Source organism: Danio aesculapii, chromosome 7, assembly GCF_903798145.1.
Source record: "Danio aesculapii chromosome 7, fDanAes4.1, whole genome shotgun sequence".
NCBI lineage: Eukaryota > Metazoa > Chordata > Actinopteri > Cypriniformes > Danionidae > Danio > Danio aesculapii.
Window position 1 is genome coordinate 25,049,048 of NC_079441.1, and position 12,977 is coordinate 25,062,024.

Below are 12,977 nucleotides of genomic sequence, written 5' to 3' on the forward strand. Positions count from 1 at the left end.
GATTTCGGTGAAACTAGAAATAAAATGTGATTAACCGCACAGCATATTTTGAACTAGTTTAAATGGAATATTTAATGGAATAGTTCAAATATACTACACAAACTGGAAGGGATTGTATTTAACAAAATGTATTTGAAGAATTTAGCAAAAGCCTCTAAGTGCCGTCTGAATTTTTATTCTAAAATTAGCATTTTTCTAGCATGTAGATTTAGTAATTTCACTTTTATTTTCACTTTTCTTTGTCTTTAAAGTGAAATAACTGAACATAAACATCGCAGGGTGAGAAAAATGCTCATTTAATTAGTCAATTTCAGATGCACTTAGAGAGTTTCTCAACTAGTTACAGTATTTATTATTTTTAAAAAAATAGTGTCTTTATTTTAGGGTTCACAGAAATCTCCATCAGAGTAATGAGTAATGCATTTGTGTATATACAAAAATCGAGTCATATTGAACTCTTCATTTTTAATAGATAGCAGCTCATCCATGTTTTCAAATTTAACCATAAATCCTACATCTTTACCCCAACAGGAGGAGGATCACGGTTCCTCTGGACCGCATTGGCAGCTCTCACTTATCTACTCGGAGCAGAAAGGTATTTTTCTGATAGAGAAAATCATATATTTATTGGTCGTCCTGTGAAATTATAATTCTTTTTCAAATATTTCACAAGTGCAAGGAGTGAAATCCAGTATTCCCTATTATATTTTTTCTACAGGAGACAGCCTTATTTCTCTTAGTATTTCTTATTGTCTTATTATTTTATATATTAAATTATTTTCTTATTATTTTATATATTATTTTATGGTCTTATTATCTTTTTGTTTTACATATTATACTACTGTTTTATATTTTATATTATTGTCTTATTATATTATTGATTTAAATAATATATTATCTTATTATTTTATATATTTTATCTTACTTATTTATATAATATATTACTGTCTTATTATTTTATATATTATATTATCTTATTGTCTTATTATTTTATATATTATTTTATAGTCTTATTATTTTAAATATTATTTTATTTTATAGTCTTATTATTTTATATATTATTTTATTTTATTGTCTTATTATTTTATATATTATTTTATAGTCTTATTATTTTTATATAATATTATATTTTTGTTTTACATATTATATTATTGTTTTATATATTACATTATTGTCTTATTATTTTATGTATATTATCTTATTGTTTTATATATAATATTATTGTTTTATTATTATATTATTTTATTCTTATTATTTTATATATTATATTATCTTATTGTCTTATTTTATATATTATTGTCTTATTATTTTATATATTATATTATCTTATTTTACATATTATATTATCTTATTCTTATTTTACATATTATATTATCTTATTGTCTTATTTTATGTAATATTGGCTTATTATTTAGTATATTATATTATTTAATATATTACTGTCTTATTTTATATATTATTGTCTCATTATTTTATATATTATATTATCTTATTTTATATAATATTGTTTTATTATTTTATATATTATCTTATTGTCTTGTTATAAATTGTCTTATTGTATAATATATTATTGTCTTTTTATTTTACATAAGATAATATAATATATAAAATAATACAACAATATATTATATAAGACATAAGATATAAAATAAAACAATAGGATAATATAATGTCTTATTTTAAATATTATTTTCATGCTATTTTATATAATATACTATTGTCTTATTTCATATATTATTGTCTTATAATTATATATATTATATTATCTTATTGTGTTATTTTATATATTATCGTATTGTTTTATTATTTCATATATTATTGTCTTATAATTTTATATATTATCTTATGGTCTTATTTTATACATTTATATTCTTATTGTCTTATTATTTTATACATTATATTATTTCCTAGTATTTCTCTTAGTATGTTTTGGCTACAGAACCAGAGTTGTTTAATAACTTGCCTAGTTAACCCTTAAAAATAAACATTTAAATAAATGACACTTTATGCTGAATTCTAGTATCTTACAAAATGACTAGTGAAATATTATATAGCCAACATATTGGATGCCAAAAAAATTAGTTATTAAAACTGTTGAAAAAACAAATCTCTAATACCGACACTTAAGAAATATTGAAAAAAGAATTACAATTTCACTAATAATTTCGTCTTGAACGGCACATTTAAACTCATCAGATTGCATATTCTATCATTATTAAAAATATACTTTTTTTTCCCTTAGGAGGAGCCTGAAGACTTTAAGGAATATGACGCAAAGTGATCAAGCTATATATTACATACTGTTGAAAAGGACTGTTTTATGTTGTGTAGTTTTGGTCCCTTTTCACTCCATGTTCTTTTTTTATTCTTAAGTCATTGCATCTCAGGTTTATGAACTGTGACTTATTTATTTGTATTTATGTTTTGCAAATATTCGCTTCTCTGCTCTCTGTAGCAGGGTGCAAACTGACAGACACTACTGGTGTTGCTGCAAAAATAAATAAAACGTACATGAATCAACTAAATGGGTGCTGACTAATGTTCTTTCAGCTCATTTTACCTCGCAACAACCAAGATAAGGAAAATGAGACACTCAAAGCCCAATAAAGAAAAGATTTATTTCTCCAGGTAGTTCAAGAAAACAATATTGGATGCAAAAAAATATACCATTTGCTTTGCTCTTCTCTTCACTTTCACATATGTACACTTCTCAAAATCTGTGATATTTACAGAGTGAAACACGAAACAGGAGAGATCGGGGGGTTTCCGTTCCCCCTTGCTTCACAAATAAACCACAAAGATAAAGAAAAATCCAAAACAATAGTCTCCAAACTAATTCAACTGAAAGAGCTTGTAGCGTAAATGAATAAATCACCAGTTCTCAGGGCTTCAAACACGTCTTGAAAAGCAATAATTACCACCATTCCATTCGAGGAGAGTTTAACCTTCGCATATTCAACCAAAATCTTCCAAACAAACGGTTATAGCAAAAGAAAATTCAATAAAACACTATGTTGTGCAAGTAATTAACAGTTTTGATAGCTTCTTCGACAAAGTACATGGGTTAACATACTGTACATCACCAGTAGAATTAGAAGAAATTAACGTTTGCTAATGATTGCAACAGAAACGATTCCCTGCTTAGGTTACTCTTTATATTTGATCATCTAATATACGTTAACTGACTCCTCCAGCCCATTTTGAGGGCGATTGACAAATTTTATATATGAGGAAATGGCATTTAGATTAACACACAACCTCTATTAGTCTATAAAATATTGCATTTATCTCAATGAAACAAAAACGATCATCTGGACAGTTTGCTAAGATGCATTTCCAATAACACAATCTCTCATAGCAGCTCTTTGGCGAAATCAGGACTTTGTGTGTACTTTCTAACAAACAGATATTTCCTTTTCTCTTTTAAATAACCAACGTAACCGATATAGCATTCATCTGTACCCTCATTAACCTTTATTAAAGGAAAACAGCGCCACGAATATGCAAGCTAAATATCTTAAACAAATTTGAGCCAAACTGCATTCGCCCTGCTCCCGGTCAATTACCAAAATAAAGGTATAAAAAAATTCACTTTAAAGAGTATTTCTCAGTGAATTCTATCTATATGGAGAGCTTTGACTAGGGGTTGACTAGTCTGCCAAACTAAAACAGAAATAAAACACACGAAAAAAAAAAAAAAATCCAGGATTAAAAAGGAAAATGTGTCCGATGGGAAAACTGGAGAACTGGGAACATTCAGATCTTTGAGGGATTGAATACCCTCCCCTAAGTGTCTTTTTTATGACTTGAGCGTCGAGAGTCTCTGCATTTGTGGCAATTAAATATGTCGGGCACGTTCGACTTTTTGATTTTGGCGCACGAGAGGTGCACCCAAACGTTGCACTGACTACATTCAATCATGGGCCGTCCTGCAAAGGGTTTACCACAGTAACAGGTGATCAAGTCCCACGAATCATCCCCTGTAAAGAAAACAAAAACCCAATCAGAAAAAAAAAATACACTTTTTTTTCTTACAAACCACGAAATCACTTGTTATTATAAATTAATTTTAAGAGTTTAAATTATCATATGGGTGTTGAAAGCAAGTAATGAAATAAAATAACCTAGAAAAACTATTTTCCCCAAGGGTCTGGAAACATTTGCAATACAATAAAATTATTATCATTAAAATACATTATGTAATAGTGTTTATGACATTAAATTATATTGGGACCTGAAGCGATTACTCGAATGATTTGTTAACTTTAGCTTTCATTCAATTATTACATTTCCTTCACCTTTTGAAGTATTTTACTTTATATTAAATAGGGTTCTGAAAACATTAATAAAACGTGTTTACATGTAGTGCTTTAAATTACATTCATGTTAACATTTAACACTCTTTCCCCACAGAGTAAAATGATATGAGCATCTTCCTAAGTAAAAGTAAACCAAACTAAAATTGTATTAGATTGGTGAAGATAAGTCAAACAAGAAAAAGTAGATCATTATTTTTCAAGATAATAATTATGATCTAGGGATTTGGAAGCATTAGTTAAATGAATTTTTAAATTAATAACTAAATTGTCTTTCATTTAAATATAAAACTCTAAATTTTTCTTCTAAATAAAACGCTCTCTATTAAAATTCCAATTAGGGCTGCACAATATATTGTTTGAGCATCGATATAGTAATGTGGGTATCTCCAATAGTCTCATCACAGGACTGCACTATTTATTAAAGATCAAAAGATACTGTTAACTATTATTATTTTTAATAAATATATAATGATTGTATGTTTAATTTTTCAATTTCTGTCCCTGAATATAGCTAGACTCTCCAGAAAACTTAATATATAGGGAATGCTTCGATCAGGATTTTTGCAGCCGATACTGAGTACAGACTCCTCATTGTGATCGACCAATATAGAGTACCGATTCTGATGCTTCAAGCTTTATAATGCATTAAGCACATTTTCCCTAGAAGTTAACTTCAGTGGAGTTTTCTCCTTGCCTAAGAGAATAAATGTATATATGCTGCATATAATCCCTTAAACACGTCTCTTATAACCATTTAGTGTGGACATGTCATGGTCGGAAGCAGCTTTACAGAAAATAATAGATAAAACTGATAAAAATAATGGTAAGAAATAATTTAGAAACATTGCAAGTGATGGAAAAATACAGCACGTCTCAATCAAGAAAAGGTTTGGAGGGCATATTTGATGCATAAGAAGGTAAAATACACAACTATAAATCTATTCCTATTGTTTTTTTAGCCAGACTGGCGAGTACCGATTGAGTCATAAAAATGTGATTATTGGCGATACCGATTTCCGGCCGATCGATCAGTACATCCCTAATATATATATATATGCTTGTAATTCATGCAGACGCACTGCATAGAAAAAGACTTGATCACCAAATTATCTAAATGAATGAAATCTTTTCAAATAGAGCCATTCAATTCATCTGGTAAAATTATATTCATATCGCAATATATAATCGCAGATACACAAAATATTGCAATGTCAGATTTTTCCAATATCATGCAGCCCCAATTAAAATAAATAAAAATATAAAGAGATCTGTAGATATTTCACACATTACCATAAATCCCTTTAAACAAAACACTGTAATCCTTCAATTTTTATTTATTTATGTTTATTATTATTTATGAGTCTCTAAGCTTTCTATAGTCTCCTCAAGCTTTATCCACAAATAGCCACTCACCTGACTCTACCATGATATCTTCATCCGCTATCCAGGTCTCTCCTTCACTCGAGCTCATGTCTGCCTCTCTGGTGGCCTCTTCCTCATCCTCCTCATTCTTCTCCTCCTTCACCTGCACCTGTAGTCTGTGCTCTGAACGCTCTTCTCCATGACCCAAACCGTTCTCAGAGTCCGATTCGCTGTGGGCCGAGCTCTTAAGCTTCTTATAGGCTTTGGACTGTTTGGAGTTTTTACTGTGCTTGATTCTGGCACGCTTCTCGCCGCCGCTGCTACTGCTGTCGCCTGCGCCCGAACCCAGGGAAAGACGCTTCAGCTTCTTGTCCTTTTTGCGCTCAGCTTTACTGGCAGCCTGGCTCTCGTAAAAAGAGTCTTTCAAGCACATATTGTCCTCTAAAGGGCCGTCAGGCGACAGTCGCCTCATGCTCTTGCTGCTCTTATTGGCGCGCGCCTTGTGGACGAAGGTGTGGATGGTGTGCAGGTCCGACGTGCCGTGATTCCAGTTGGGAGACATGTTGGAACTCGCTCCACCTAAAACACTGCCTTCACCTGAAGCACCAGAGCCATTCGGAGAACTGGAGGATGCTGGAGACCATGGCCTTTCCTGTGAACAAAGTTAAAGAAGCATGGTTATGATGGAAAAGAAGACATTTTTACATCTACAGTTGAAGAAGAGGAAAGTGTACAAAGGCACCACAGGTTAAGGCTGATTTATATTTCTACTTCAAGTACATGCTTATGCTCTGGCGCAGCCTTCAGGCGGTCGCATAGCCCTCACCATGGCTGATGCCGTTGCTGATGTTCACCTCTCGAAAAATGTAACTACACGTCACAATGACACGTATCAGCAGGCTCTGTGATTGGTTGGCTGGGTATCGATGACACGCAGGGCGGTGCTGAAAGCCGTGAGCCTGATGGAGCGTGTGTTTACAAGTGTCGAGTCCCATGAAGGAGCTCCAGATGGAAACTTTTGTTTTGGTTGTTGCATGTCTGCCGATACCTGCCTCTGAATGAGTGAGTTTGAGCTACTTGTACATTAAGGTAACGTTCAGAAAAAACAAAAACACCCTCAAAGAAACTTGACATGACATAAAAACCTACTGCCAGCTAGCGTTTCGGAAGTGTTATTGCAGAGCAACTAAAACAGTGCGCAGAAATATAAATGCACAGCTACGCGATGATCACTCGATGCAAAAGTATACGCTAGTGTCTAGTCTTGGTTCTGGAGTAATTTATAGTCCTTATGAGATCAGAAGTTTAATCTCAGATTCCAGTCTTAAAATGAAATTAGCTGCATAATGTGCCAAAATGTGTCAAATTTCAGATAAATACAGTGATCCCCCGCCATAATGCGGTTCACCACTCGTGGGGTCACAGTTTTGCGGATTTTGTGCAATTTCACTTTTTTTTTCCCAACACATTGTGATCTGCCTCCTGATTGGCTGTAGACCATTGTCAATCAGTCTCCTCCATGCCGTGTTTCCTGTACAGTACAGAATGCGTTCAGCTTGCCAAATTGACATAAATCTTTGATCGCTAGCAGTGTGACTCTGAAGTGCTGTACTGTATGTTTGCAAGTTTTCTCCCCAACAAACCCCACAATGTCGACGAAACATTCTGCCCTGTCAAAGGCACCTGTGGTAGTACCCAAAATGCAGAGGAAGATGCTAAACATTGCACAAAAGGTTGGACTTCTAGACATGCTAAAGCAGCATTTCTCAACCACATTCCACCAGCACTGCATGTTTTGAATGTCTCCTTTGTCTGCCACACCTATTACAGGTCTTTTAGTCTCTGCTAATGCGCTGATGACCTGAATTCAGGTGTGTTCAGTTAAGGAGACATAGAAAAATGTGCAAAGCTGGTGGTCCTCTAAGAACGTGGTTGAGAAACACAGTGCTAAAGGAAGATAGAAGTTATGCCAGTGTTTAAAAAAAAAGAGAAAAAAGTGTGAAAATGTTAATGTCTGTCTGATAAAAGTGTATAAAGCGTGTAGTGGGGGGTTTTACAGCCTTAAAACTTCTATAATATTTGTGAATAATAAAGTGCACTACTTCGCGGATTTCATCTATTGCAGGATATTTTTATAAAGTAACTCCCGCAATTAAGGAGGGAGCACTGTAAATCTAAATATTTTAAACCTCTACAATGGATAAAATGGCTTGGGTTTGATAACTACAGGCATAGTCAAGCACATGAGAAGCTTGTGGTTTTTTATCAGCATCCGTGTTCTCATGGACCATTTTCATATTACTGGGTTTCTAAGCAGAAGTCATCCGTTTTGATAAAGTGCAGTGAATGGGAGAGTACCACAAATACATTTTTTACAATCCAAACTGCTCTAATAACAAATAAAAATGTTGCATGGTTTTCACTCTTTCATGAGCCTAAATAGTTTGCTAATTAAATGGCATGTCAGCAACAAAGGCTATTTAAATGTCAAAAACAATTCACTAATAAAAAAAAACAAAAAACAAAAGAATAAATAAATTAGATAGGATATTTAATGTTAATGCATAATACAATTCTAAAGTTTTTCCTTGTGACACTTTTGCCTAACTTAATGTGAGGTAAAATGCAGTTACATAAAAAAAACAAACAAAAACAAAACATAGTGTGTTTTTCATAGGTGGTCAGGTTTGCCATCTATTTTATCCTACAAGTCCTAAAACGTAATCCTGTTCTGTGCACTGGGACGCCACTTTGTCTCACGTAGTGACAGCACAGACAACAAATAGCGTGCCTTGTGACAACCATAGCTGTTAGCAAACTGCCTTGCACTTGTCACTGTCTCTTTTTATTATTGCTATCTGTTGCTTCATTATTTCTTTTTCACACCCACACATTTAAAAATACATGTACAATAACACACTCACGATTGTAAAGTTAAAACAGTATGCAATAAGTACACAGCTGCAAATGTTTTGAAGCTACTTTTCTCCCCCATGCAGTTGTAGCTTTACGACCGTGTGATTGTGCATGCATTTAAAAATATCCATTTATAGCGGCAGATTGCAATAAAGAAAGACAAGTGTAAGATATTGCATTCCCATTCCACTGCTCCTCTGCATTAAATTTTCTTTGGTATCCACTATTATTTAGAATTTTTATTTTGAACTGGAATTGTCAGAATTGTCATCACAACCTTGCTGCATCTATAGTTCTTATAAACTACAGAGTAGTGTGATTCTTAGAGTAGTGTTATAATTATTTACATTAGTCTTTTTTGGTAGTTCCATCAACATTCAATCAAAGCAATATATTATCTGTTTGGTTTCACAATGCACTGTTTGTAATCACACAATCGAATTTATGTAATCATTCCAAATCAATTGTATGAGGTTTCAAATTGATTTACACAAGTTTGTTGCTGAAATTTGTGATTCATTTTTTGCTGTTGAGGTTTATTGCATTTTTGAGCTATTTATTATTATTATAGATTTATTACAAGCATAACCTTCAAATTAGGAGTGTAAGGATTGCATTGGCCATTGAAAATACTCAAAAGAATGACAGCACAGCATGTAAAATATATTATTAGAAAAATATAATAGATATACTCTGGCGGATTTGTTCTACAGCAGGTTAGATTAAAGAATTTCTAAATTGAAAATTTGTTCAGTTGCATAGTTTTTATTTTTCAATCAAATGAACAAACTTTTAGATTAACTGCAGAAAAAAAAAGTAGCTAAATTGTCTAATGTAGTTGCAACTTCCTGGCAAGAATATCTTAAGCGAAAAACATCCTGCAAGTAAATTGAAGCGAGTGAAAAGTGTTCTCTTTGTGTTTGGTTTGAAATCAGCAGAAGGCCATGTCTACACATATTTTATAAACAGTTCTCAGTTCTACTGATTAAACAATATAATATAATATAATATAATATAATATAATATAATAAACCTTAAAACTCAAACACACTATGATGCTTTGCCAAGACCATGCCATTGTTTTGGTGGCAACATAACACCAAGCCTACAAAAGGAGAAATCAGTGCACAATCTGATGTCAACTAAATGTGAAAAGTGTTTACATCGATGTCATGAGACAAAACTCCAGTTTCACTGGACACATGACAACACTGTAGAACCATAGTTTCTGAAAATCTTCACCCTGGCTGGAGTTTCCAAAATATTTAGTTTGTCACTCAATAATACATTTGCGTGTGAATGATTGGTCAAACTGCGTAGAAAAAGCTGTAGTTTTTATAATAACTAAGTTTGTGTGGACAGAGTGAAAGCCTGGCAGCAGTTATTGCTTGGATTTGGAGCTTTTTTCACCTAAAAAAAATGTATTAGATATATGTATATTACCACTACGATGTTAGTTGTGTATAGGTTTAAAATGGCTCTTCTGTCCAGTGTTGTGTTCATATTTATGATTTTTACACTACATTTCATTTCACTGTATGTTCACACATGGAGTGAAATTATAATGAAGCTCAAATTGATTTGCATAATAAATGTAGGAGCAGTGTAAAGTCACCAAAAAAAACTGACCAGGATCTAGTGTGCATTTGTGGGCACAAGTAAACAACACAGACAAAATCTTTCCTCTCTCTTATCTGTGCATTAAATTTTATATATGACAACACAATAAAAATTGTGTTTATTAATAATTTATACATTTTGTAGGAAAGTTCAGCAGTATTTTTTAATTACAGATTTACATATACTCTGCAATTAATCAATTTCCATCTTAAGTTATTATTTTCAGAAAAATCCAGTATCATTTGAGCTCGACTTGTCAGATATTAACACAAGCTTCATACCCTGAAATAGGTGCAGCCTCGAGTAAAATAATAATAACAACAAAATAACAATAATAATCACACCTAAACGTGAAATAATGCTATATTTCTTACCTCTTTTTGTGAAGGGATGTAATTGGCATATGCAAGAACAAAACTGCAAAACTTGTTGAAGTCCTCCACTGTCCTCTTTCTTCTCTCTGATGGCTGGACATGAACATCACATATTATTATTTTGCACAAGTACTGCCATCTGTGGGAGGAAAATCGAATTTCCTTGTTTGACTTACCAGAGTTTCTGCTTTGCACTTCAGTAATGAATCTATGCAACGAAAAAGATAAGCAAAGAATACAGTTAATTCATGGCTAAACAACTGTTTTAACCAAAAACACACTTGGAGACAGTTCGTGCAGCTTTCAGTTGTACAAACCTAGTAAAAGTGAATTTCGGCGGTAAGCTAATTCGCTAACTTTGCTGTTCCTCTCGACACCCTGTTGATTGAGGCGTACAATTCTAGTGCGCAAGGCACCATTTTATATCCCATCAACCACACGGTTTGAGAGACTTTAGATGTGGGGAAAACTAAACAAATTTAGAGGCAAAAACTCTAAGCTTAAGCTGTGGTGAATGCGAGAGGACGCAGCAGCATGTGACTTAAGCCCTATTCACGGCGTCGAAGCACCACAACACAACTTGTCTGGATTAAGAAGTCTTCTAAAAGCAGATATGTCCGATTTAATATTTTAAAAACGACTAAATCAATGCATGTTAACATTAGCGACACCGACGACAAGACATTAACCGCGGCAAAACAAAAGAGTTACAGTCAGGCGGCGAAATGCTACTATGCTAAGCAGCGACCTGTATTTGAAGACAACATTATGTCTTTAATGACAGTGTAAATGTCATAGAAACATCCCAATCGTGTATTAATAAGGCTATTAAGCTGGCACTCGATTAAACCGATTACTAGTGCAACTAATTGAAAATTGAGCTGGTTTACTTCGCGAAGATAAAATGCGCAACGCTGCGTAACTGCGGTTTGGTAAACGTACCCATTAAATCATTCGGACAGAAAGCAGAGGTTGGATATCAAGGGGGATTTTTTATTTTATTTTTATCATTTATGAGTTACTGCTTAACGAAAGACTAAAAACAACTTGGGTAATTTCTCTCTACTGCACAAGATAGCAACTCGGCTAATCCTTTTATGAAGCAGCTCGTCAGTGCAGAAAAATCTTCATCAACACTAATAAACATTACAAAGCGTTTGGAAATGAATTGGGGTCATCAGAAAAATCAGCCTGCTAAAATAAAGAGTATGCAAAGTTACTGCAGCGTAAAGCTTCTAACGTTAAGTTAACAGGCTAGCTGACTCTGCTAAAACTGGACGTGATGGGTGTTGCCTATCTTAACAGTGTTAAAGTTTAAATATTTGAAAATCTATGAGTTTCCTTACCTTGGTGCTCGGACATTATTTCAAGCATTGTCGCCTTAAACTCGATCCTCTTCAGTTGGATGACACCGAGCAGCGTCAATCTCTTCGCCCGGCTTGGGCGCAGCAAGCCCCGGCTGTCCAGCTACAGTCTAGTTAGCTGGGCATCGGACTCACTTATACGACGATTAAACAAACGGATCAAATGGAATATCGCTGGATCTCGAGTCCCTGGAAAGATCAATTAACTTAATTTCGGCCAGCGAGCAGTGTTGCAAAAATAATCCAGCTGGCAGTTCAATTACCTAACGGACCACCAAGCAAAAAAGAACCAACGATAAAACCAGGGATCCAACATGATTTTGCAGCGAATGATGGTAATGTAGGCTCTATGTTGGCGTTGTTATCCTTTTCGACGAAGGTGGCGAAAACACCAAAGTAATTACGTCTGCGTGTCGCCTCCGGCGCGCCTCACTAAAGTCGACGATGTCAACTGACTCCAGAAACCCCTTGCGGTGAAATTGCCGCTGCGATGTAAAATTTGCTTTCCAAATAGTCAATGGGACATGTAGTTCAAACAATGACTATAACTGCTGAATACATCAACGAACAAACAACATAAACCATGATTCATTGCGCCAGTTGTAGGTCTGCTGTGTTCACGGGAAGTTGAGTTTATCTGTTCCTACTCTTATGGCTCTTATTTTCTTCCAGCGTTCCCAACCGGTTTAAATAAATGTAAATCCATTTATAAATGCCAAAATCATTTTATGAAGACCCTTGAACATTTTAGTCAGTAGACCGGGCTACCCCAACTGGTCAATTCTGTTGCCAATGACGTTGAACGCGGTTTATCATTAAACCCAAGTCAAATGGAATTAAAATAGACGAGTAGCAATACTACTCGAAGGGGGGCGCTAGGTGGCTCACAAAATTCACAATATTTAGAAAATAAGAAGTTAAAACGTAAAGAAACATTTTAAAATGTCAAAAATAGATTATCCTAAATATATTAGACAAACTGAATACATAAATATTGTTCACACAATAATAAAAGTCGCACT

At 33.7% G+C, this 12,977-nt stretch overlaps 1 protein-coding gene across 1 annotated transcript; it reads right to left on the reverse strand.

Moving 5' to 3' along the window:
* Nucleotides 1-2,599: 2,599 nt before the first annotated feature.
* Nucleotides 2,600-12,403, reverse strand: LOC130231918 (PHD finger protein 23B). Its single transcript, XM_056461417.1, has 5 exons — nt 11,938-12,403; nt 10,768-10,799; nt 10,592-10,684; nt 5,733-6,333; nt 2,600-3,980 (listed from the first exon to the last, which is right to left on the reverse strand). Exons 1-5 carry the CDS (start codon nt 11,963-11,965, stop codon nt 3,787-3,789), a joined length of 948 nt encoding a protein of 315 aa, XP_056317392.1. The 5' UTR covers nt 11,966-12,403; the 3' UTR covers nt 2,600-3,786.
* Between the last annotated feature and the right edge of the window lie 574 nt (nt 12,404-12,977).